At 46.5% G+C, this 27,954-nt stretch overlaps 1 protein-coding gene across 1 annotated transcript in view; it reads right to left on the reverse strand.

Annotated features, from left to right (window-relative positions):
* Window positions 1-27,954, reverse strand: part of LOC119656242 (PDF receptor-like) — a 221,142-nt gene that overhangs the window by 23,786 nt on the left and 169,402 nt on the right. Inside the window, exons 2-3 of the mRNA XM_038062658.1 lie at window positions 24,158-24,544; window positions 12,330-12,437 (exon numbers count right to left, since the gene is read on the reverse strand). Coding sequence (XP_037918586.1) covers window positions 12,330-12,437; window positions 24,158-24,395 — 346 coding nt within the window. The 5' untranslated portion in view covers window positions 24,396-24,544. The remainder of the gene's footprint in view (window positions 1-12,329; window positions 12,438-24,157; window positions 24,545-27,954) is intronic.

The raw sequence follows: 27,954 nt of genomic DNA on the forward strand, positions 1-27,954 counted from the left end.
TACTGGCTTGGCCGAAGATGCAATCCACGGAAAGGGTAGTACCAGCAAATATTGCGTGGTAGTAACCCTGGACGTGAAAAATGCATTCAATTCGGCCAATTGGAATCTAATCCGGAAATCCCTAGCGAAGGTTGGTATTCCCGCCTATCTCGCCGCAATTGTCGATAGTTATTTAACTGAAAGGAGGCTCTGGTACGACACTGATGACGGACCGCAGGAGTACGTCGTTTCCGCAGGTGTCCCGCAGGGCTCCGCATTGGGCCCACTACTGTGGAACATCATGTACAACGATGTACTTAATCTTCCCCTTCCGGAGGAAGCCACAATGGTGGGTTACGCTGACGACATTGCACTGGTTGTTGTCGCAAAGCATCTCGAAGATGCTGAGTTATACTCAAGCGAGGCAATCAGTGCTGCCAAATGCTGGTTAGAGAGTTTTGGTCTGACGCTTGCGGAGGAAAAAACGGAAGCGGTCCTCATCACGAAGCGCCGGAACAGAAATTATGCCTGTGTTAGAGTCGGGAATCATATCATCAGGAAGCTCAGCTATAAGCAACACGCACAGTATGTTTGTGATAAACCATCCAAAGCTAGTATGGCCCTGGCCAGGATGATGCCGAACGTGAGAGGGCCACGGCATACCTCTAGGTTGCTTATAGCCAGAGTGGTGACCTCAATCATGCTCTATGCGACCCCAGTTTGGAACGAGGCGTTGCGGATGTCAGTTAACACTAGCAAACTGAATGCAGTCTACAGGAGGACAGCTCTGAGGGTATGCTCTGCCTTCAGGACAGTCTCAGATGATGTAGCATTCGTCATCTCTGGAATGATGCCGATTGACATCTTGGCAGATGAGATGGCGAATATATACCATGCGAAGCCAATCTCTCCCTTATTGCAGACGAAGAAGGCTGAGAGGGAGAGATCCATAAATAGATGGCAAGAGTGGTGGGAACGCTCGGGAAAGGGTTGGTGGACTCACAGGCTCATTCCTGCCGTCAAGGAGTGGTTGGAGAGACGACACGGTGAGATTAATTATAATCTCACCCAGTTTCTCACGGGACATGGAGGATATCTCCAATACCTTCACAGGTTTAAATTGGAGACCTCACCCGATTGTCCAAATTGCGATGGAGTCCCAGAGGACCCAGAGCATGTATTCTTCCACTGTCCGAGATTTGTGGAAGAATGGAGGAGCCTAGAGGAGACTCTAGGAGAGGTGCTGGTACCAGAAAATCTGGTGCCGAAAATGCTAGCACATCAAGAGAATTGGGACGCGGTCAACTCCATGATCGCATCAATTCAAGATAAATTGCGAAAAGCACAGGAAAGGAGAAAAACGCGGTCACGTGCGCCGCGTATAGAAGAAATGGGATTAAGCTAGAGTGAGCTGACTCCGCCCCGTGATGTAATACCTTATGGTGGTTCCGCGGGGCAGGGAGGGAGTCGGGGGTGGTTTTAGTGGGTAAAAATCCCACACGCTGGTGTGTCCAGACCAGTGTATTTTGAAGATTTCCACCTCCTCAAAAAAAAAAACACAGACAGACGGACAGACAGACAGACGGTAAACCGATTTTAATAAGGTTTTGTGTTTACACAAAACCTTAAAAAGGACTCATGAAATTGGGTTGCAATTATTTCGTCTTCGGTGCGATTCTTTAAAATCATTTCTAAAATTAGGAGCGACCATCATAGCTGCTAGAATTAGGGCGAAGAATAACCTAAAGACGCTTAAGTCTTTACTGCTGCCTTCGCCTCCCCCATTCCCCAACTTTTTAGAAATTAATATGTCTTATCTGGGGCATGGCTCTGAGGTGCATTTTCTTCCTGGAATCTGTGGTCGTCACTATATTGAAGATGGCTCCCAATCTGGAAATACCCCACATTGGGCGCTATCCTTCAAAAGCTTAAATTTTGTTCTCAAGCACAATAAAAAATTGTCTGAAAATATCTTGATTGGTGTTGGCTATTTTAGTCTGATTATGCTTCAGGTTAAGGTTCCATAATTCGGCAAGTCCTCACACGACCTCCTCGCTTTGGTCACTGGAAACCGTCTTCAGACGGACTGAGAGTATGTAGCTCCGGGGTGAAAGTAAGCTTATTCAACTGAAGAGGATCTGTTTGCCTGCTGGTCATATGTTCTGGCGGGGGGATAAGCCAAAGCAACAGCCCGGGGATCGTCCTCCCTGCACTGGGAAATGTGCTAACTGGACCCCAAGCCAAGGTGGAACAGGATACGCCGAGGGCTGCGTGGCAAATGGGGAGCTTGGTCTTTAGTGTGCGAAGTCTGAATACTTTTAGTTTTAAAAAAAACCCTTACCCTGGTCAGGATGGACATTCATGGGACCAAGACATAGGCCTAAATAAAAAAAACACACCCTTATCCTGGTGGCAGGACTGGCCAGGGTGGGCATTCATCGGACCAACACATGGACTTAAATAAAAAAAAAACCCAACACAAAACACATAATTAAGACTTGCTTTTTTCTATTCGCTAGTGGTATTTATTGGTCTTGTAAATGCCAATATTTTGGGAGCCACTTGTTCCCTTTATCACTGCTAAAAAGTCCAAAGACTAAAAGAATAGGTGGTGCTACCAGGCTGGCATCCAGCCAGGAGACAGTAGTCGTCGAGGGCAATACAGTCGATACCAGCCGTAGCATCGTTGCGTTGAATCCAACCGAAGCGAGGAGACAGGTTTCCAGCTTGGAATTCACTACCGCCGAGCTGGGTGTAGCGAGTACCAACCATAGTACTCCGAACTCGAAATCGTCCATGTCGGAGGCCCCCTCAAAGGCAATGGCCGACAAGGATACCAGTCACCGGAAATCGACTAAAAAACGAAGGTCTACTGGAGTTCTGCTTAAAAGCCAGTACCAGAAAGCCATACATATTCTGAGCAAAATTGCGAAGGATAAGGAGGCCGGTACTGTCGACTATCAGGATGAAAAGGACTTCGTTAAATACTAGGTGATTGTTGAAAAATATAACAGTAAATGCCTGGGAGATGAGCCCAAGGCGAAGTCCACCGCTTTCAAAAGCAATAGATCTCAAGACGAGGTCGAACAAAAACACAAGCGGAGTAGAGTGAGTTCCACGTTACAACATGCGTAGAGTGAGTTCCACGTTATAACATGCGAGGACCAGTTCTTCAGGGACATTCTTGGTATGTGCGTGGCTATGATCAGCGACGCTTGGGAGGGCGCAAAGGTCAAAGCCACCCCTTCCCCGACGAGATAGACAATAGATCGGCCGCTGCATCTGGTTGCCGAAGATTTGCATGGATAAGGATCAGATCGTCCAATCCTTGCGCTTTCAAAGCCCCATAGACAACTGCGGTAATGGAGACGAAGATGTTTTGTTGGACTAGTGGCGTGGCACGTTTTGGTCATATTTGATATGAGGATATCCGCGATAGATATGGGGTTGCACCGATCGTGGAAAAACTGCGAGAGAGGCGTCTTTGATGGTATGGTCAGGTAATTCGCACTAACGAGAATTCACTTGCCAAGATGGGTCTGAACATCGAAGTTGATGGTAAACGACCAAAAGGTAGGCCAAAACAACGGTGGTTTGATACGCTGGATGGGGATTTAAAAGCCTCGAGATTGCAATCCAGATTGATAAAATAAATTGGGAAAACCGATCACAACGAGCCGACCCCGCTTGTGAACAGAACAAAGGCTAAAGAAAAAGAAGGTGGACAACTGGGTAATTATTAAGAGGGAGGAATCCCAGACACACAGCCAACCTTTTCTGCTCTGTATAATCAAAGATTGCGTAGAGTCACTGGAAAAGGAAGATTACAAAGTGCGATCCGGAGTTAGGAGCGCAAAAGTGAAAGTGTTCCACTTCGTGAAACCGGATGACGACTAGGATCCAGCCAACGCCAACAATGAGCTGTTGGAGGAGATCGACGGTCCGATAGGGACTGACAAATCCTCTACGCAAGCTAGTCATGCTGAGGATAGCGCCGATAAATCTGCAACACTCAAAGTGCCCCTCAGCTAATCTGCTGGTCTTCCTCCGAGAGGAATTCGCACTAATACTGGAGCCCTGTATCGGAGGCGACCGAACAATCAAAGAGTTCCAAAAGAAATATTATACTTCATATCATAGCACCAGAGACGTTGATCGGGATAGACCTTGCGCATCTATCTTGGTGAGGAAGACTCTGCACGCATTTCTGTTTTCAGACCTAAGTTTCAGCGAGCTAGTCATGGTCAAATTGGATCAGGCGGAAGCGGAAAACGTGCACATTTCCTCGGTTTACATGGCTCATGACCAGTTACCTCCACCACAAGCAATATTAGACGTACATCATATCAGTAAAGGAGGCCAACTTGCTGATAGGCTGCGACGCCAATGCGGGGCATATGCTTTGGGGCCACTAGCAAATCAATGAAAGAGGAGAGTCATCCTTTGGTTTTATAATTAACGCACATCTATCGGTGTGTATCAGCGGCTGTGCAGTAACCCTCCGTTTTTCCAGCTCGAAAAACTGTGATGATTGGGAGGAAGTCCTTGATATCAGCCCACTAACCGATAATGAGATTCTAAGGGTGGAGAACTGAGAGTGTCTGTCCAAAGGTCCTTCTCAAATCTGCTACAGGCGCAAATATTGGCAATCATACAAGGACTGCCTGAAGAAGTACGAGTCGGCCATCAAGATTGCCAAAAAGCGGTCCTGGTTGGACATATTGAAAGCACCAGTGAACCTGCGAAGCTCAGCCAGATTCTGTTCAGGGAACTTAGGAGCCCATCCTTTATTAGAAGTCGGAAGTCTACTGGATGAAATCTTCTGCTGAAACCCTGGCGTTGCTGGTTCAGACGCCTTTTTTCGCTGGTGAGGAGGACTGTGAGTTAGCGCCTTGCTTGGAGGGTATGGAACCCCAGTTGTGTGCGGTAATCGGTAATTACCGAAGATAAAATCGGCTGGGCTATTACAAGGAAATAGTAGTTGAGGTACAAGAGGCGCGCTTAATCGATTACCCTTGTCAGTTGAAGCACAGAGTTTTCGAGAGGATAGGGATAAGCTTACTTCTCCATTTGGAGTGCATTGATGAGGCTACTTTAAAGTGGCTCCAGCAGGTAATCCTGGTTTTGAGTTTTGACGATCGGCCCAAGTTTACTAGCGTGAACACTGAGCTGCGCAAGACAGATAATGTCGGAAGTGGGTTACCTGGAAGGCAGGGGATATCATTTGCATGTTGGGTAAACAGAACCCGGGCATGGATTTGGGACACTGGAAGAATGAATACCAAGAAGGACAAATCGAAAAAAGTGGAGGGTTTCAGCTTGGTATCCGAACTGGACCAAAACTGTCTGAATGTGCTCAGGGATAGTCACCATATGGTGCTCCACTTTTTCCTAGATGGAAGATAGAATCATGTTAGGAAACTGTAGAGCATCATTTCCATTTTGAGAGGGAAGAATAATTATGGTCTTCGACTCATAAGAAAAAAAACAAATTGCATCATCTTCGATGAGCTTTCCCACAATGGGACTGCGCGCAGAAGATGGTGCATACAGCGGTGGAACCCTCATATAAGGGTCCGCACTGGCGAAGGGATTGCCTACACCATTTACAGAACAGGTGATGAATGCGCTGCTTGATGAGATGGGACCTTTCATGGATAAGGACATAGGAACTGCTGTACTTTCAAGTGCGGCTATTTTCAGAGAAATCAAACACGAGGGTATCGAGTCTCTGGAGGTACGGTGTGGGGGAAACCCCGTCACACACTGATCGCGGCATACGTTCCATTACATATTAGACGGTCAAATTAACCTGCAGCATGCCAAAGCCTTCAACTAACTGTTGGCAGCGAGGCTGACAAAGCTTTCAGGACTGCCCCTACACTTTCCTGGTGCAAGAACCATGGGTTCGATTTAATAGAATTAGGTCAGTAAAGGGGGCTAGGGTCTTCTACGATGACAGATCCATAAGACCAGGAGCTTGTGTCCTGATGTCAAGACGGTTAGAGGCACTCATGCTGAGACAGTTTTATTCCCAGGACCTAGTTACGGTCATCGTATAATACCAGATTAATGGCGAGAGGAAAAACATCATAACTGGCTCCAGTTATTTACCCTATGATTCTTGGTATCCTCCACCAGCGCAATAACTAAAGGAACTCCTATTAGGTTGCGATGCGAATGCTCATCATATTTGTTGGGGCAGTAGCAAATGGTGTCACGACTGCCAACCTAGGGTGCGCCACTACGTTTGTGGGACTCAGAAGAAGTGAAGTAGTTGACCTAACAAAATGTACTTCAAAAGTGTTTCGGTGCTACACGAGGTCCCATTGTCAGATCACCGATACCAGGCTATTGTGGGCGAACAGTCTGTAATACAAAGATGGAATGCTAAGAAAGCGGATTGGTGCTCCCTAGGCGACTAAGGATTTCTTTGGCGCTTGGAAACCTGAAGTTTGCACACTTTTATACTGCTATGAACAGGTTTGTCCTATTTTTTTGAGGCCGAAGCCGTAAAACGGTTCCTTGGTGGAACCGGGAACTGCAGAAACTCAGGAAATCAACCAGGCGATTTCTGAACCGTGTTTGTAAAAGCAATCAGTATGAAGGTTGGTTAAACTTCCGGAACTCAAAGCGTGAATATAACAGGCTTGTTAAGTGTTCGAAACGAGGCTTCTTAAGAGCAAACTGTGAGGAACTGGAAGGCAAAAGAGGGACTTCAAGGCTGTGTAGAGTCTTTAAAAGGGATGAGTAGGCTAAGTTGGCCTCTCTTAGAAAACCCGATGGTACTTTCACGAGCTCCAGAGTGGAATCAGTACAGACCTTTTTGCAACACGTAAGTATTGCAACGTGAACAGGCACACTGCGAAACTAAGTGGCTCTATGCCATCGCAGGGATTACTGTGTGCTGAAGCTTGTGTCGATAGCTACCTAACAGCAGAAGCAACGAGGCTGCCCTCAAGGAACCTTGGGTCGCCATATATCTGTTCATTAGAAGATATGAAGTTACCCTGAAACATAGAGAGGACTGAGAAGTCACGGAGGAATTTTTGGCGGGATATACCGAAGTCTGCTACACCGATGGCTCGAAAATAGAGCAAGGTTCTGGAGTCGGATTGAAGGCTACGCGCATCGCAATCTGTAGTGATAGCCAGGCTACATTGAGGGCGATGAGTATTCCTGTGATCGCCTCCAAAATCGTTCAGGAATGCATTCAAACGCGGTGGAACCACTCTGGATACTTGGTTACTGTGGCGCAGAGAGGGAAATGAAATCTCGGATGCTTTAGTGAAAGATGGTTTAGCCTTCCCCATGTCAGGACCCGAACTAGCAATTGGAGTATCAGTACTATTGGCTAAGGCTTTTTTTATCATCATCATAGGGTCAAAGCTCTTACTGTACAAGACCATGATCTTGCCAGTCCTCCTGTATTCCTCGGAAACTTGGGTTCTTAGCAAGAAAAATTGCGAACCCTTGGCCGCGTTCGAGAGAAGAAACCTCCGAAGAATTTTTGGCCTCCTACATGAGGATGGATGATTCCGTAGCCTACACAACGACGAAATCTATGAGCGATACCATGACCGTCAGGTTGTGGATAAAATCCGGCTCAATAGGTTACGGTGGGCGGGTCACTTAATTCGTATGGATGAGGATGATCCAGCCCGGAAAGTCTATAAGGGCAATATCTATGGTAGAAAAAGAAGACGAGTGATGGCGTAGGTCAGGACGCCAGACAGCTTTTAGGGATATCGAATTGGTGGACCTCGGCGCAAAACCGGGATGTCTGGAGTTCCTTATTAAGGCAGGCCCAGACCGGATACCGGTTGTTGCGCCGTTGATGATGATGAAGCTGATTCATGGTCCCCTTGTGTGATGCCTAATGATTGTTTGGATAGTTGCTCGATGAAATTTAGAGGAGGATCTCCATTCGTTGCTGTGATTAAAATGGGAATGCGTGGAAAGGCAAGGTGAGAAAATAGGAGGTAGAATGGAGAATACGAGGATTGGAGGTAGTAGCTGCCAGATGCTACTGGTCTATGAAGCAAATAATGCCTGATTAAGTAGTCTTTTGTTCCGTTTGATGGTCCTTATTCAGATGATCGTTTGGTTTGCTATTCGAAGAAAGTATTTGGTGGTGGTGGTTAAAAAAAGAGAGAAGAGGAAAGAAAGGCCAGGAAATGGGAAACGGGCAATGCAAAAGGAAGAAGCGTGGAAGACAGGATCTGAATGGGAAAATTAGTGAAAATAGTGGTTTTTTGTTAGGAGCAGTGTGGATGAACGCGTTTACATACAGAGTGTTGAACTGCTGCAACAGTATGCAGTCGGACTACCAATTAAACACCTCCCTGATATCAGGGAACTTGGAACCGTTTGCCTTCCCTCTTTCTTAGCTTTGGGAGCCTTCAAGTCAGGGAATTCCTTTCATCAATGGGAGGGAAGGGGAGGACGGGAGTTGTTAGTTCAGGGAACCCTTTGCCGTCCGGCCCCTCTGCCGATCGAGCTAAATCTTCTTTGCAATAAGAAGAGCGCGAACATAATGCGACTCCATTTGCCAGCGCTCCTAAGCATCTCTCTGACATTGTTTTCTGTAGAGAACTCCCCTATGTCTGCATAAAACTGCTGACGAAAGTCGTCCCACCTTTCACAAGAGAAAAAGGTGTGTTCAGCGTAGTCGCCCACTCCATTGCAGAACACGCAATAGGGAGATCGCGCCTTCGCAATCTTGTGTAAGTAAGATTGAATACCTCCATGCCCACTTAGAAGTTGGTCAAGGAAGTAATCAATCTTACCGTGCGTTCTGTTGAGCTACTAATCTAAATTGTCGATGAGCGCCGTGGTCCATCTGCCTGTTGTCTCGTTATGCCAAGAGAGTTGCACTCAGTAAGGGCGCGTTGACTTTCTTTACGGGTAACCGCCTCTTTCAAGTTTTCACCCTTATGGCTGTAGAAGCTTTACGATCCTTAGCAAGGAGGGCAACGCAGATCACTCCTGTGATCATAATCAAGGCCAGTTCTAAGACAGTGCAAAAAGCAGACACCACACGCAAAGCTCCCCGTCTCTGCACTTGAGGAAGGCGCTTACGATATAGCTCCTTGTCGAGGGCATCAGGCCATATTTCCGCCCCAAAGAGCAGAACGGACTGCGTTGCTCCCAAAAGAAGACGTCTCCTAGCAGATATAAGGCCTCCAACATTCGCCATTAGCCGACTCAAGGTCGAGGCTCCAGATGTAGCCCTGTCTGGTGCTGTTTTGTTTTGCTCGAAGAAGCTCATCTTCAGCATTAAACCTAAATACCTTGGTTGGGTTTTGACTCTATAGTCAACTCGCCGATTGATATGGGACGTAGGCTTGGGATTCTTTTTCTGGTCAGCATGGCTATTCCGGTCTTTTTCAGTGCAAGACTGAGAGCATGAGCAGTCATCCATCCGCTTACCCGTCGTATCAATATGCCAAGTTTGTTTTTCGCTGGTTCAATAGTGCTTCCTGCTACAAGTGCCGCAACGTCTTCTGCATAACCGATCAGGTGAGAGTTTTATGGCATGTCTAGTCTTAGCTGACTATCGTAGAAAGCGTTCCAGATGTCTGGCCCTGTGTTACTCCCGACGTGATCTCCATCCTCCATTAACATTTCAGAGAACAGGGAGCAGTCTTCCAGATAATCCTTTAATATCCGTAAGAGATAGCTTGGTACTTGGTATGGCATTACCCTTCCCATTTTGATTTTCTCGCTGCCAAGGAGTTTCCTCGCATATTGCTCATGAACTTCCACCACAGCGACTTTTTGGACTCGAGCATTTACAGAGGTGATACCTATCCGCGTATTGGATATTCACGGGTTATGCCCTCCTCCGCTTCGACCTTTTCTGTGAGGCAATCAAGATCTTGGATTTCTAGAGGGCACATAGGCTCTAGACTAGAAAAGAGAGCCTTCTTCCCCAGTAGCCCCTTGACCGCTTGACAGAACTTTTGCAAGTCGTTTTTGGACCTAGTTCGACGAGAACTTTGCCACCGTTCGTTTTCTGTATGGAAGTCACTTCAGCTCTGTTGTCTTCGGGTTTCATCCTGTAGCTGATTTCACTAATGACTTTCGCAAACGTTTTGTCTTCTGTCGGCTTAATGAGCAGAGCTAAGAGTCCTTCTTCGTTTCCTCGTCTTTTCTGCTATTGACTTTTGGTTTGTAGCCTCCTTGTCTTTGAACAGATGGGCATCTGGCGGTGTTGCCAAATGTTTCCTTTTATCCTTTTTCACCTTCTTTTATTTTGGGCCCTTGAAACTAGTTGGATAAAATCTCCTTCTGGCATGTCTTCATCTTTCCGTTTGTTCCCCAGTTCGCTTTGCAGTGGGCTATCTGCGATCCGTTTGACGTTAGCAGAGCTCTCAACGGGAAGCGCGGCTCTCCACGCTCGCATGCAGGAGGAGATGCAGTCCAGTAGTTCCTCCAGTCCCATCAGCCCATTTCTCACGTCTTTGTTGACGTTCCTCCGAAGGAACGTTGTCGACCGCATACGCTTCACCACTACCCCGCACTCCTTGATAATCCTTTCTTTTTCAGCTCTAGCTAGGTCAGTTGACTGCATTTCCACTCGGTTCGTGTCCAAATCCGCCTGCTCAGGACCAGCGAGCCTCTTTGCTTTTTTCCGGAACAGGGACACTACAGGGTATTGGAGTTGTTGTCCCCGCATCGTCAGTTGCGCCACTTCGTAACGCTTCCTCGTTACCTCAGCTGTCACATAGGGTATTTCAGCCCTCGTTGCCTTTTTCGCTGAGCGACGCATTTTTGTGCTGCGCCTAAACCCAGTCAGCTTTTCCTCCTTCCCTGCTATTTCGTCGATTGTTTTTTGTGTAAATAGGTTTATTCTCCATGGAAATTTCACCAGTACACCATGTGAAGGGAGGGGGCTGCAATAGTTAGGAACGGGTATTCCCTGAGGGCTAACCTACACTTAGCTGATCCCGGAACTCACGGACGGATCAGTGCTCGCTCGGAGCAACGTGGTCCACTAACACCGGTTTAATGCACACTACTTGACCAAGGTCCCAAAGGGGCTGGCTCCAGATACAGGTCACAACTAGCATTTTGGCAGAGCTAGGTTCACATCACCTCCAGCGGAAAGCTATCGACGACTCCGAGGACTCCCAGTGTGTCCCGACATCTGGTATCATAAGCGACCCATTTAAGGTCGCTGATGACCCCTGAGCCAAGTGGAAACAGTTTGGAAACTCAGCATTAGATGCAATTTTGCGAATGTCCACAAGAAAATTGTAGGGGTATGAACAGCGTTTTCAGCCGATTGGGTTTGTCAGTTGAAACACGGAGATTTTGACAGCGCTCGAGAGAATAGGGATAAGCTGGTAGTCAGCTTTAGGAGAGGTTTTTTTTTCTTTACTTCAGAAACGAAACGATTTTGGTGCCAAAACGAAAGGCTAAGATCCCATATGACTCCTGTAACCATTAATTGTCCTTTTCTGTTCCGTTTTATACGCTTCTTACGTGTAGCAGTTCCATAAAACTGGAATTTCAAAATACTTTTTTCCCAGACCCATATGACAGTGTGTAGAATTCGGTCATATAAAGGCGCTACTTTCCGTAATAGTCAAAGGACCAGAAGTAGTCCCATACTTTATATTATCCTTTGTGACATAGAAGCAAGAGTAGCTTCAGCATTCTTATTTCCCACGCTCTTTCTCCGAGTTAATATCAAAAAATTAAATTGATGGAAAATGTTCCACAATTGTCCTTTTATAGAAAGTCGTTGTAAGGGAACCAAGATGGCGACGATGGAGCTTTCGTAACAGCAACTACTATTCGAGACAGTATGTAGCAATGTGAAGCCTAACGATCCTTAAGGAGTTTAAAGTGAAGTTCCTCGGAGTATATGGAAAGTACTGCTCAGGATGTAGTTGGTTCTCAATTTGTGAACCCTTTTCAAATGAGAATAACATTATGCAAAATAGGGTTGTAAAGAGAATCCTCTCTTGTTTTCTTCCAAAGAAGGTAGGAGGAAAAAATCAGGAGCCATTTTTTTCTGAGGGTGAAATTTTTTTGTCGATGTAACGAACGTACAAATTCTAAATAATTTAATTGAATTTACATGTAAGGTAAATACACCTGTTCATTTCGAAACCGTATATTAATTCCCTGCAATGTCCTTAGGGAGTTTTGTGACCCTTTTCCTTTCACCTTCATTCAACCTCATAATACCCACAGAGTACTCGTCTGCGGAACACATCTTAGCTCCTTGAAACTAGATTGAGTTCATAGACTCTATCTTTCAAGGAGACTTGAATGCCTGGGAGACCAACCGGCCAAGGATGTAATGGAGACTGAAAAAAGGATATATAAATACTTACTTGTCGTGTCAACACCATTTCCTTGCGGACATCGTTGATAGACAACTTCACCAGCTGGTGTTGGTGGCCAACATAGGATTGAATCAAAAGTCCAATTGCAGTAGAGTCCTGTGGAAGAATGGAAGAAATAGAAGGTTGAGTAAAGGATTAAAATGGAATCAATGTTTAATATAAAAGGGAATGCAGAGAAGATGTTTATCTTTTTTGAATGGGGTAGGGATGTTTGGTCACGGTTGTTGTGCATGCTTTAGTCGGGGAGAAGGGACAGCATAGACAGCCCTGAGGGGGAGGCTTTTCCTTAAAAGTAGTCAAGCTGTTATTGAAAATCCTTCTTGACGAACAGAATTCTCTCCTAATTCACTCATTCATCTGATTTCCCTTTCAAATTAAATCCCCAAGCTTCCTTGTCCTACTATCCGATAAGTGAACTATTTAAACCACTTAAAACGTACGCTCCCATTTGCGTAACGACCACTTCATGAATAAACAATGATTCCTGTCGATAGTTCACTAACGTGCCACAACAAAACCCGAACGAAAAGGATTACTAAAGACTAACCGAAAGAGTCGGTCTTATCCTTGTCTCCATTCATCCACTTCATACTTCCCGAGTCCTCCAGCGTTGACTCAATTCAAAAACCAGGTCAGGTCACTAGATTAGCGCTGACAACAATAATAACAATCTTGGGTACGAAATAGTAGGTTCGAGGCGCTCCTCCTACATAAATGCATCCTAGAGGACACTCATTCAGAACAACACAGACCAAAACCTATTTGATGAGGCTTAACCCGGAATGGTTGAATGACCGCCCGACTGACCATTATATGTTGCAAACAATCCAATTGCAGGCTTGCCATGCGTTTGTCCCTCGACAATGATAATAAACGATGAAAGCGAGAAATTAGCAGAACAACAGGAAGTGTAAATATTTAAACATTGCACCCTTGCCTGTAGTCATGCAAAACGGACAATTACCTCGGAGCGGACTACCCTCAAGTCCACCTTCTCAATCATAGTGGTCGTCCGTCCGATGTTGTGACTGCAGCATGTTCACGTAGGACAAAACTTCCAACCCTTCATGGAGGTACTATTTTTGTTCGTGTTGAATTCTATTTGCCAATGTTTTACATGCTGGTCGGACAACAGTCAGGATATCAGGGACGTGGCTTTCACGATGGTGTGGTGAATATTGTTTTTTTTCATGTCCTGCATTATTTACGAGAGAATTATCGATGCTTGCTTGATTACAATGCTCCATTTTTGCGTATTGCAATCGTGGTGATGTCATGAATAAAATCGAACTCCCGCACTCTAAGGACTCTATAAGGATTTGAAGGCATCGATTGAATGTTGTAATATTGTAACTCTAATCCTTGTGTTTAGGTGTCCTTTTTCTCAAGGCATTTGATGCGACTGAAATAGAAGTTTATTATGGGAAATATTACGGGGGTTGGGCTCAGTCGTAAATATCCTTGAGAGCTATGTCTATAAATAGCTGCTTGATATCCTTACGAGGATTTGTTTTGTTTTAGCTTAATTCGAAGGAGAACCTTCGGCAAAATATGAGAATGGATCAAATATAAACGGGGATGACTCTCTTAAACTTTCCAATCCTAGCCTCTTCACAGAGATCCGACTCTTAAGAAAGGTTGACCAGACCTAAGACGATTTAAGATTTTCTCCTCTGATCATGAGGGTGGGTCACAAATTTTGCTACTCATAACTGGAAGGAGGGTAAATAAGCTCGCAAAGAATCTACCTTTTGCTCGCGAGGTTACCTAGAAGTGACTGTTTCACTTCTCCATCATAGATCCCTTTTTTTTTTGGGAGTAGGGTAGGCGAATGCGTTTACGCACAGAGTGTTGGACTCCCGCAACAGCACGCTGGCGGACTACCAACTAAACACCTCCCTGTCATCAGAGAACTAGCCTGGACTGACACATTACTTCGGGCTAGACCTCCCGCTCGCCCGGCTTTGGGAGCCTTCAAGTCAGAGAATTCCTTTCACCAACGGGAGGGGAGGGGAGGAAGGGAGTTGTTAGTTCAGGGAACCCCTTACCGTCCGATCCCTCTGCCGGTCGAGTTCAATCTTCTTCGTAGTAAGAAGAGCCGGAACATAATGCGCAATACGATTCCAGCTGCCAGCGCTCTTCAGCATCTCTCTGACAATGTTGTCTGGAGAGAGCTACCCTGTGTCTGCATAAAGCTGCTGGCGGAGGCCGTCCCACCTCTCGTAATAGAAAAAGGTGTGTTCAGCGTCATCCGCCACTCTATTGCAGAACACACAATCAGGAGATCGCGCCTTCCCAACCCTGTGCAAGTAAGACTGAAAACCTCCATGCCCACTTAGAAGTTGGGTAAGGAAGTAATCAATCTCACCGTGCTTTCTGCTCAACCATGGGTCTAATTTGTCGATAAGTCCCCGGCAGCACGGATCGCTTCAGCGAGTCTACCCCTGATGAGATTCTCGAGCACTTTTCCGGCCGTGTCAAGCATACACAGCGGTCGATATGCAGACGGGAGCTCCGAGTCTCCTTTACCCTTACTGATCAACGCGAGTCTGGCCAATTTCCAGCGACAAGGAAAAATGCCCTCCTTCAAGCACGCGTTGAACGCTTCGAGCAGCAATTCTGGCCGTTGGCGGAACACTAGTTTGTAAACTTCCGCCGGGATGCCATCAGGACCTGGCGCCTTCCTGTTTTTCAAAGTGAGAACCGCTTCTTCGAGTTATCCCATTGTGAAAAGGGGGCAATCCACGACGCTTTCCGCGCTATTTACATCAACCCGTACAGGGTGTCTGAGGAACAATGCCCACACAATGCGGTCCATCTGGTCGGTGCTCAATATGCAGGGCTTCCGCAGAGCCCCGATTTTCCGAGTGACAAGCTTATAGCCAAGTTCCCACGGGTCATCATTCATCTCATTAACAAGATTTTGCCAGCCGCGAGCTTTGCTTATGCCTTTATGGCACATGCCTCCTCGTTGGCGTACAAACTTTGTGCCAAACGGCGGAGCTTATGACACTCCTTCCGTAGGTCGGCAATTTCCGCCGTCCACTAGTACATAGAAGGCTTGTCGCGCCTGGGGCCTCTCCGGGGCATGGAAGCCTCACACGCCGTCGTTATCAGATTCATCACTGAATTTACGACGGTGTCAGCTGCGACACCACCGCCCCACGGAGTGCCCCCCAGCGCGGCCCTACGTGCTCCAAGAGCTTCGACGAACCTTCCGATGTTCACCCTCGCGACATTCCACACGCAGGGGGAACGTCGTGTTGGTGCTCGTCGGCAAGTAGCGTCAAACACTTTGAACGCAATGTACTGATGATTACTTGCCGAGAAGTTTTCTAGGACTCGCCACCCGTCCACCGATGATGCCAGAGATTCCAACGCAAAAGTGATGTCAGGAATGCTTCCTTCACAACCTGGGCGCGGAAACGTTGGCGTGGATCCGGTGTTTAAAATTACGAGCCCGGTTCTCGCCGCCATTTCCAGAATCCGTTTCCCTCTGGAGTCTGATTGAGGCATGCCCCATTCAAGAGCCCTGGCATTAAAGTCACCGCCAACCAGGATTCGTCCCTCCGTGCTCGAAACGGCGTCCTCCAGAGCATCATGCCGGCGCTGAAAGTCCGGAATCGACTCATTCGGCGTCAGGTAAACGCTAAAACACGTTATCCCTAAACACCGGATCCACACAAACCCTTCCCCCCGGCCTTCGGCAAGAACACGAAGTCGAACGTCGTCCCGAACCCAGATGGCAGCGGTGCCCGATAAGTCGAGATACCATGAGGACGGGTCCTTGTTTCGGTAGTACTCGCTAATCAGCACTAGATCAGCATTTACTTCCGCAGCGAACTGTGCTAGAAACTAGTGAGCGGTTGCACTCCGGTGCATGTTAATTTGCAAAATGCGGATCATGGCGTTCGCACCCTAGCCCTCTCCAATTCCGCCCTGAAGATCGGACACCGTCCCGAGCCCGCAGTGTGTGCGAAGCTTTCGCCAGACGTGCCACGATCCCCGCAGAGAACACAACTCTCGCTTTCCTTGCAAGTCTTTGCTTGATGACCCGCTTGGCCGCATCTCCGGCATGCTGTCCTCCTGTCCGGACCCTTGCAAGCTGCTGACGTGTGTCCATAGTCCAGACACCTGTAGCACTTGGTGGGGACTATCCGCATTCGTACCCTGCATACTACCCATCCGATTTTCATTCTCGCGCTGTTAAGGAGTTTCCTCACATATTGATCGGGGACTTCCAACACGGCGAGCTTTTGGCCTCGAGCATTTACAGAGGTAATACCTACCCGGGCATTGGTCATTTCTGGACATTCACGCTTTAGCGCCTCCTCTACTTCGGCCTTTTCTGTGAGGCAGTCAAGATCCCGTATTTCTAGAGAGCACATGGGTTCTAGGCTGGAAACAAGAGCCTTCTCCCCCAATAGCCCCTTGACCGCTTCGCAGAACGTGCTCTTGTTGGTCGTCTTTGGGCCCAGTTCGACGAGAACTCCACCACTACCGAAGACACCTCCGCTCGGTTCTCCTCGGGTTTCATTCTGTAGCGGATTTCACTAAGGACTTCCGCAAATGTCTTGCCTTCCGTCGGCTTAATGAGCAGAGCTGACGGTATAGTCCTTCTTCGTTTCCTCATTTTTTCCGCTACTGGCTTTGGGTTGGCAGCCTCCTTGTTTTTGGACAGACGTGTCTCTGGCGACGGAGTCCGTTGTTTCTTTTTATCCTTTTTCGCCTTCTTTTTTTGGGCCTTGGAGACTACTTTGATAGAGTCTCCTTCAGGCACGTCGTCCTCTTTCCGCTTTTTCCCCAGTTCACTTTGCAGAGGACTATCTGCGGTCCGTTTGACGCAAGCAGCATTCTCAGCGGGGAGTGCAATTGTTTCTGCTCTACAATCGTCTTCCGCTGCTCTCCACGTTCGTCTATAAAAGGAAATGCGGTCCAGTAGTTCCTCCAGCTCCATCAGCCCGTTTTTGACGCCTTTGCTGGCGTTTCTCTGAAGGAACGTTGCCGACCGCATACGTTTTACTACTGCTGCGCACTTTCTGATGAGCCTTTCCTCTTCGGCTCTAGCGAGGACGGTCGAATGCACTTCCACTCGATTTGTGTCCAAATCCATCTGTTCAGGACTAGCGTTTCTCACTGAGCTTACTTCCAAAACAGGGGCACTGCAAGTTAATGGAGTTGCCATCTCCGCACAGTCAGTCGCTCCACTTGATGAGGCTTCCTCTTTATTTGGTGTCTCATCGAGTCTATCAGCCCTCGTTGCCTTTTTCGCTGATCGCTGCGGTGAACGACGCATTTTTGTGCTCCGCCCAAACGCACCCAGTTCTTCCTCCTTGTCTGTTGTTTCCTCGTTTTTTTTTTTTATAATTTTCAGAATATTCTCCATGAAAAAGGTACCAGGAGGTTACCTAGAAGTGACTGTTTCAGTTCTCCATCATAGATTCCTTGCCGCCGGCTAGCAGGTCCTTGGGAGCACATGGTACAATCACCATGGTTCCTCGCACATTTGGATTGCTGGCTAGTCGGCGCGTCTTTAAGGGTATTACCACAGTGTGCAGGACACTACAGATATCAACTCCCCAAAGTTCATACCTTGTAAGGCTTGGGGAATTTTTTGAACTAGAAGGTTCACAGAGGTTTCGGAGCCAAGTAAGATGCAAGCAGCTTATTAACTTCTCTCTGCTGTGCTAATAGGACAGCCTGTTGGATGATTGCACCAAGGGTAAATCCTTCTCGACTGTCCCGAGAGATGTGGAGTTCACATATCCTAGTTACCTCTCGTCTAGAACTATTGGGGTCGAGATTATATTCGTTTTGGATTAGCAGCCTAGGTAAGGAGTTTGGTAACACGTTCACCTTTCGCATATCAAAGAGACCTCTTGTGTGGAGTTACTAAATCTCCCATCAAGCGTGTCCCTTCGTGGATAAGGGAACGCTTGGCGGATGTATTATGAGTATGCACATGCGGGCATACGGAGATGTGCGTGTATGGGCCTATTTATGTGCAAGCCCGGTAGGTGGAAATAAGAAGGCTTCTCCTGTGGGCAAAAATTAGCTATGGGAAGGATGCCCAAAAATAAAAGCAAACATGGAGGAACAGAAGGAGGATAAAGTCACGGTGGAAGGATTCGGGTTTCGGGAGTGGGCAAGCGGGCTCCCGGCCGTTGATATTCAACGACCGCAATGCATCAGCATTGAGAACCTTGGCTACAATGGCATCTAATGTTACAAGCGTATGGGAGGGACTGGAATGGGGTCCATCCACGGACTCGTTCAGAAAAAGCTCGACTCTTCGCAGATCCCCCCCCCCCACACTGGCACAAACGCCCGGAGGATCCTTGGCCCCGAATCACCCGAGCGATGTTGGAGACAACGATCAATCAAGAGCAGCCTTTGCTGTCCTGGGTAAAGAGATCATGGGGCTATGTGAATTCATAAAGGAGCACAGGAATATTCACCAAAATGTAAGGGCCATGATAAGAGACGGCGTACGGCAAAGCCCAGGACGAAAGTCATCGAATGAGAAAGTGAACCAGGCGACTCAAATAACAATTGCTTAGAATACGAAAGAGAAGAAACCGGGAAGAGGCTGCGCGAAAAGCCGCACGATTTATCAGGCCAACAAATCCCGAATAGAAAAAAAAGGGACCTGACTCCCAAAAAGCGGAGCACATGAGGAATATGGCGGAAGCTGCCGGTGAAACTGTTGCAGTCGCGGAAAAAAAGAGCGAATCTTTAAAGGCGGATGCGGAACCCTGAAGATAAGTGCCACCCCGAAAAAGGATCGATCGGAGGAAGATAGGACTGAAGGTTACTATAATTTCCAAACGAAGTGAAGGGTCATAAGCTGACATTCGCAGGAGAGTGAAAGCAGACCCCGAACTCACCAACTTAGGAGATAATGTCAGCTTCATTAGACGGTCCCAAAAAGGACATCTTATGTTGGGGCTCCAGAAATCCCAGGATTTACCCGCGGACGAATTCTTAAGCGAAATCGAAAAGTCGTTGGGTCAAGAAGATCACTGTAATGGCCAAAGATATAGATGAGATCATCACGAAGCAGGAGTTTCGCGAAGCCTTGAAGAAGCAGTTCGATCTTGTCGTATTACAGGAGTTAGCGTCGAAAACACTGGGGAAAGCCTACGGGGGAAAATTGTTAGTAGCACGGAGAGTAAGAATAGGCTCGGGTATGTGTCCGTTTAGGGAGCAAGTGGCACTGAAGCGATCCTGCATTGCAGGTAGCAGGTGCGCGGAATACAAAAGAACCCACAACACAAATCGAAGATGCGGTTGATATAAATCAACCTCAACCACTGCCAGGTAAACCATCCACGAGAAAAACATTGTGACATGGGCTTGCAGAGAAGAATCCTTCCGGGAAATAATGGAACACTGAGAGGAAGGTTTCATCAGAGCGAAGGTGAAACGAGTACACCTATACAGCTGTTAAGCTCGATCCAGCGCTATACTTGACGAATATCAAGAAATGCTGAGTGCTTTGATTCTGGATGTCACAGGACGTTGGCCGATAATCATAACAGGTGATTTTAATGTGTGGGCTCTTGAATGGTGTCGGACAACCGTGTTTTGCTCGAGGCATTCGCGGAGCTAAACATGGTACTCGCGAATGTTGGGACCTCATACACTTTCGGGCGAAGGGGTCTGGAGTCTATAGTGGACCTGACATTCGTGAACGCTGCTTTAGCCAGTAGAGTTTTTTGGCATGTCAGTAAGGACTATATCACAACGACCACCAGACATGGAAATCAAGGGCGAGTCGAGCTCGAAAAAGCGATCTCGCAAATTTTCGGGTGAATTGCCGAGTTGGACGGCAGAAGCTATTGAGAGAGACATGTTCTCTGCAGTACTTGAGTCTGATATATCTCTGAATGGTATGGCTAAAGAAAAAGCCACCCAAAATCACCTGATAGGTGATGGAAGCATGTGATGCTACTATGTCCAGAAGGCGATTGCTCCCCAGTAGGCAACCCCACTACTGGGGGAATAACGAAATCGCAAGTTTGTGAGCCGCATGTTTCCGGGCAAGGAGGTTTTACTAGAGGCTCAAGGGAAAGCCCAGGGGCGATAGTTGAATGGAGGCGCACATGCAACTGTGTGGCTGCCAAAAAGAAGCCATTCGGAAGAGTAAAAAGAACTGCCTCAAACAGTTGTGTGGTCATGGCGATATAAATCCCTGAGGAGAGGCCTGTAGGGTGGTAATAAAAAGGCCGCGTAGATCACGTCAGATGTTCTGTCTGTGCCTCCTGAAACAGATTGTTACCACCCTGTTCCCTCACCACGAAAATATCGTAAGGCAAACGGTTGCCCAGCTAAATGAGGGCATAATACCTCCAGTAACAGTGGAGGAACTACGGGAAATGTGCGGTAGGATCGGCAATAATAAGATTCCAGGTTTGGATGGCGTCTCTAACCGGGCTTTCAAGCTGGCATTGAAGGCGAGGCCCGACCTTTTCGGCAATACCTTCGAGGCATGCCTGAAAGAAAGAATATTCCCTGTCTAGTGAACAAAGCAAAGGTTGCAATTGTTTTCCCCAGCAGTAAGAGAATATATCTCACCGGTTCAACAGGACAACTTCTCGATCCCCGAGGTGAATAAGGAGAAGCTTCAAGAGATATGCGGGCGAATTGAAGATAATAAGGCTCCAGGAACAATGCCTGGAAGCTGACTGTTAAAATTAGGCTCACATGGTTCATAAGGACATTTGAATCATGCATGGTAGAAGAAGTGTTTTCCGTTCAATAGAAGAGGCAGAGGTTGGTTCTGCTCTTAATTGCCCTAAAATCCCGTGGCCCACTCTTCTCATATCACCCTATTTGATGATGATATACAATAAGTTGCCCTGTTCGTCGAGTTATCGGGTGATCTATTGGAGCGGCGGAATCGCTCTAAGCGAGCACGCTCTACGGTTGATGGGATAGTTACGGTCCTGGATTTATTTTGGTAGGTGTCGGCCGTTAGTAAGTACTGCGCGGAGGTGATGCTAGGTGTCCGGGATGCTTTCAATTTGGCCGAAAGGGGTTGGATTAAGGGCATCTTGGTTAAACTGGGTGTCTCTGGTTACTTAGCTTGACTAATCGAGAGTGACCCCTCAGAGAGATTTTTTGGTACGACAGTTGTTCCTTAAGGCTCCGTATTGAGGCCTCTGCTGTGAAACATATTATAGGACGGAGTAGTTTTCACGTGACAGCGAAGTCACCGTTGACTGATTTTTAAATGCCTTCGCGATGGTGGCAGTTGCAAAACATCCCAAGGACGCTGAACGTTGAACTTTATGGAATTGAAACCATTCATGACATCAAAATATGATTACGGATGGGTAAACTGGACCTGGTGGACAGAGGCGGTCCTTATTACTAATCGTATGAAGAACATTACTGTTAATAACCGGGTCGGTCTTTTCAAAATGGGTCATTCAATACCAGGGGGGGATGATCGATGCCAGTTGAGTTTCCAGCTGCACCTAGATGTGCGCTAGAAACCGCTAGTTCATTTCTAGTAAGGATGATGTCTTATATTGAAGGGACAAAATATATTCGCTGTGTCCGAATTCCTTAGTGGTTAGAGCAGGTGCCAAAACGGAGGTTCTCACTGATGGCGAGGGATTTTTAACGTGACAGAATGTCGGATACTAGTCGATTCAGCTGTGAGTGACTCTGGTACGTCAAATCAGGCAGTGAAATGCTGACTACATTGCCTCCGTGGACCGTGGAACTATGGTGTACTCTGACGGTCTTGAAGTGCTCTAACACGTTTGAAGGTTCAAATCCAACTGGACTGTCGTGCCAATGATTATTATTATTATCAAAACATACTTAACGCAAGGGTGGTGAAATCGATTCTGGTGTACGCGGCTCCTGTCTGGGTGGGAGAACCGCAGAGGGGTGAGTTCGGTGTAGTGACCAATCGCGTGGATGGTGTGCAGCGCATATAAGGTAGCCTCGGAATGATTCCCCTCCCTATTTCTTTCAAAGAAGAAGGCGAGTTTCACCGATGTGATTACAGACTTCCGATAAGTCGCAAGGAAGGAAGTGCACACAGAAAGTGGGTGCAACGGCGAGAGAGGCTGTTGGAATCATATACTGATCCTGTGTGTTAAGAGAATTGGATTACAACTTAACACAGTTCTTTACGGGGCATGGGGGCTACAGAAATATTTTCAACGCTTAGGGTTCGACGAGTACCCCTGAACCGTTCCTACAACCAAGAACGTGGATCATGTTATGTTTCATGATTCGGAAGAAAGAGGGAGGTTGAACTCCATCCCATGTGATTATTGCACTCCAAAATCTTAGCAAAGTTCCAAGAACTTGATGGCGCTGATGTAGACCAAAGTTCTCTCCGCGATATAATACTTCACGGTGGTTCCGCGGGAATATGAGCGGAGAAGTGGGAGTGGTTTTAATGTATGAACTTTGAACGTTTCCTCCTCCATCCATTAACGAAAGTTAGGTTTATCCCCACTACTAAGGATCGTTGGAACGAGCTGTCAGTATTGTGTTCCTTTGGGAAGTTAATGTGCATCAACTGAGAATGAAGGTTCACGTCTAGTGAGGGACCTACAGAGGTAAGCCCTTGGTATAACATTGAAGTAATTATAGCCCCTCTGTCTATTCGGGTTGTGAAATAAGGAGGTGGGATTGAATTGGCGTTGAACCAATTGCTTCATTGAGAAGCCCCTAATTGGTTCATGATGGTATATCACTTGAATAGGTCCAAAATTAAGGGGATTTCTGTTTCTTTTAGTCCTTTATCCACGGTAAACATCCCAATTTATCCTTTCTACTAATTTTTCCAATTAATCCTTCAGTGGTCCTTTTTTCTTGTGAAAGGTCTACCCTCTACTTGCGTCGATAGCTTTGTTATCCTTTGAGTTTTCAGGTGACTAATATGAAGGCAAAAAACATTCAAATTTCAAAATCAGAAAATATCCTGTCCTCCGTGTCTGCATGTCCTTTTTATCCTCCCTAGACTAGTACTATTTTCATTGGTACAAAAAGCAAAAACAAAAACACATTTCCCGATTAGAATCGGTGACAGTGTCACTACCGCTACCTCCATCCTTCCTTGGCAGGGTTGAAAATCCTTCCCCAGTTCCATAAAGGACACCCGTAAGTCTGAGGGAAAATCTCACTGACTCACTGACTGAATCCCGTGGTAGGAAAAGCGCGTAAACCGATAGCTAGTTCTCAGTAAACAAATCCAGATTTATCAACGATTACATGATAGGTTCCTTCCTTTCAGTGGGGCTTCTCTAAATAGGATTATCCCACATCCTTGCTACTGACAACAAGTCAATATTTACCTCGCACGAAGGTGTATCGCATTCAAATGGATTCATAACGGATTTACATAAACTTTAAGGGAGGCAAAAGAGGATTTCAAGGGATGAATGATAGCGGATAGAATGGTACTGAAGTGGGATTATTGCGTAATTGAACTATTAGCGGATTTGATGAAACTTGAAGGAATTGCATTTTTCCTGTCCTGGATGACGAATGGTGAAGGGTAACAGTCAACACTAGGGTGTGGAAAATAGTTTTCCTGCGGGTATGGGTAGTGGGGTGTAGTAGGACATAAAAGAAGAAAGGGACGAAAAACTGGAACAGGAGCGCTCTCCATTCCCTTGGTAATCATGATTAAAACGTGGAAATTGATTAAGGGAAGCTCCCTTTAGAGCCATGCTAGGGCACGGATAACCTTTCACCTTTCCTATCAAATATTCCCTTCTCATTAATTTGCATATTTTCATGAGAAATTTCCTAGACTTTGCATTATAATTAACTCAATTACTTACCAATTTTAGGAACTGAATAATTCTCATATTGAGCTGCACAGGATGCATTTGCTAATGGTGCGGTGGTATGTGTCGATGCATTTGTTGATGCGGTTGTTGCTCCTAGGGTTGTAGTTGTTAATGGGGTGGAATTATAGCTGTGAATTCTCACATGATTGAGGGTATCATCAATCGCTTCGATGGCAGCTGCTATAGCTGCAGTAGGTGATGCAGTCTCAGATGATAGGGCAGGAACCATTGTTGTTGTGCTTCTTCTTTCTGGTGGTTGGGGTTTGTTACAGATGCAACATTGCCAATTAGTCGCACGGAATCAGCTTGGAACTAGCGACGGTTTCCATGGATTTTTGGTGGAGCTTGATGGGCGACGTTAAATGCATTGAGTGGAAACTGGAAGAGAGAAAAAGAAGACGTTTAAATAGGGGATGCTTTCGTTGAACTACAATTGCAAGTAAGAAAAAATATGGAAATAGTATGGGAAATTCAAAAAACATTCTGCACTCCAAGTTCAACAAAGTTTTTAAGGTATTCCCTGACTTCTTCTCCATCTATTTTAGAGCGCAATAAAAACGCTCTCATCCGAACCCCTGGAGCCATTCCCTAATTATTTAGAAAAAGTTAGCAGTTCCCTTCCCCAATGAATGGAGCATGAATTTCCATTATTCAAAATATCCATAGTAATAAATTCACCAAAAGTTTCAATGTCGAGGTTTTTATCTCAAATATTCACAGATCCATTTTACATAATTTCAGATTAAATGCATGCACATTTCATCTGCTTCGTTTTGTGCAAGTTGATTTCAACGGTTGGAAGGAATTCAACTGCATTGCTGCAGTTGCACTTGTATCAATATCCATATTAGGAAAATCTCATGCATTTCTCACTTCATCTTGACTTTGTACACTTGGGAATCCTTGCCATGGTTTCCGTTAGTTCGTTATTTGAACTTATACTTATGCCAGGTCGCATTTTCTGTTGAAGTGTATCTTCAAATGGCGCGAGTAAGGAATATGAATCTTTCCGGATGTAAGTGGCACGTACGTACATATAGTACATCATCTGCATAGTGAGCATCATAGTTGCATATGATTTTGTGCAGTCCTAACGCTAGACTGCGGTTTTCAAGTAGGCTGCACAGCAATAGATTAGTTAATTTAAAATCATTACCTCAGGTCACTTTTCGGTTCACTGTTTTACTATCCATTTGTCGGTATGCCTCTTTTTTGGAAATACTTAAAAGACACTGCCCTGGACACGCCCTACCTAAAAACTTCAAGGCGACACTAGAGTCTTACACTTTCTACGCACTCCACGGGGTCACTGTCAGGACTTTCGGCAGAACCAACAAGGCTTTGGACTTCAACCAAAGGCGACTTCTTTAGTGGGAACTCGACATCCCACCAATAAACCCTCCCATCATAGAAGTCGACTATTTGTCTATCCATGGTCTTCTAGTAGATTTCCAGCGTCAACAGCTGATTGATAGTAAAATCGGCCTCACTACGAAAGGATGATGAGAGTGATGCAAAGCAATCTAAGCATGGTCTCGACGGTCCTAGAAGGCAACTGTTTTCAGTATCTCCTCATCCAGTTTCCTAACTGACAAGATCTGCGCAGCCTAAGGAACGATCAAGGCCCGCTGTGGAACACATCATAGAAACCAGCGGCCCAACACTTGGTTTATGTTCCTCTTCTCCATTGCAAATCTTGAGCAGTGAAAAATCACATGCTCTCAATCCTTCAGTATGCCACTGCATCTAGGACAATTCGGAGAATCATCCAACCCAAAGCGGTGCAGATACTGCCTGCAGCAACCACCGTGTTCCGTGAGGCACTGGGTAATATGGTAGTTATCTTCCCATGTTTCCGCTCAAGCCACACCCTAATGTTGAGAATGAGCGTGTGCGTCCACCGACCTTTCTTCGACTCGTCCCATCTGCGTTACCAGGGATCATGCGACTCTGACCTTGCCGCATTTCTACGCTCTGTGTGCCCTCCTCCTATCGCTAGAATGTCGACAGGGATCATGCCCACCACCACCAATATTGCCTTATCTCATGTGGTTGTAAAGGCAGTCCAAACCCTCGGCCCAACAATATTCGACAACATTTTTGCAAGCACCGCGGTGGCACTGGCTCCCTTTTGGCATGCATATTCTAGGTGTTCTCTAAAGCTGAATTTGGTGTCAATTATACCCCCTCAACCATGCGAAATACTATCTTAGCCTGCCTATTACAAGGTAACATCACAAGGCTTGTTACCACTATACCTAGCCAGGTACAGACAGTCCAGGACTACACATGCCCGAGGACGGTAATGCAGCTACGAATATTTCTCGGGATGCTGAACTTCTACCGAAGATATCTTTTACATGCAGCCACTGGACAGAAGCCGCTAAACGCATTTCTACAGATGTCAAAGAAGAACGACAAGTCTCTGATCCTTTGGACCGACTTCGCAGTAAATGCGTTCGAAAATGCAAAGCAGATCTTCAAAAGGCTACACTACTAAGTCATCCAGACCCAGAAGCAGAGATATCATTAGACTGTGATGCCCCAGATTACGGTATGGGAGCTGTACTTCATCAAACGAGTCAACGAAACTTGACAACCGCTCGGGTTCTATTCAAAGGTATTCAATGAGGCTCAGGGCAAGTAAGTCTGATAGAGAACTTCTGGTTATCTGCAGTGTTGTATGTCACTTTCAGCAATTAGCATCCGCACAGACCACCATCTTTGGTGTTCGCCTTCAACCAGAAGACAGATACCGAACCAAGGAAGACCAGGCAATTCATTTACAATAAGCCAGTTCATTCCCGACATAAGATACTACTGCGGAGTCCACAACATAGTCGCCGATGCACTCGTTACGGTGGAAGAAACACCGAAACACAGAGATGCAACTAGACTAGCTAGCGCACAGAGAGACGACTCATCCTTAAGGGACTTATAGGCTAATCCGAACATTCGACTCCAATGGATCTCCGGAACATCTCCGGAACGGAAACCTCCATTCTGCCAGCAAACTTCAGAGGAAGCATCTTCGACATTCTTTATGGGCTTAGCAGCCTCGGCATCGGAGCTACTCGAACGCTTGTTTCTCTTGTTCTGCTTGATGCACACGTTAGGCAGAAGCTATTCCAGTCGAAGATACTTCAATGGAAACTATCGCCAGGGCATTCTATGACCATTGGACAGCTTCGGTGTTCCTCACCGCATCACAACGGACCAACGGCATCAATTCTTGAACTTATTTAACAGTCCTCGCCTGGTTCCTAGGTATCGACCGTATCCGAACCACGCCCTACTATCCAATCCAGGCCAACGGGTGTTATAGATTATGGACTGCTCGTGAGCGTTTCAAAATGCGCCTTCGGAACCGACGTAGAGTTTTGGGTCATACCATTGATGAACAAGTGCCATCGTGGACACGCGTAGAGGCAATCCATGACTAAAAACGCCCGGCCACAGCCAAAGAACTCACACGACTCCTGGGAGATCTGAATTTCTACAGACGTGTCTTTCCCAACGCTGAAAGTCTTAAAGCGCCATCACAGGACCTCCTGCGGAATACAAAAAAAGGAGACAGAACGCCTATTAGCTGGACATCGCCGACCAACGAGGCCTTCAGCGCCTGCAGTAATAGCTTGGCTAATACAACATCGTTGTTACACTTTCAACCAGACGGCACCATTGACGTTGATAACCGTTGCGTCGGATGTAGCTATAGCGTTTTTCCAACGGAAACTATCAAAACCCAAAACTCAAATGCAGTACGTATGGCAGGCTTGTTGGCCATA

The sequence above is a fragment of the Hermetia illucens genome, chromosome 4 (assembly GCF_905115235.1).
Source record: "Hermetia illucens chromosome 4, iHerIll2.2.curated.20191125, whole genome shotgun sequence".
Classification (NCBI taxonomy): domain Eukaryota; kingdom Metazoa; phylum Arthropoda; class Insecta; order Diptera; family Stratiomyidae; genus Hermetia; species Hermetia illucens.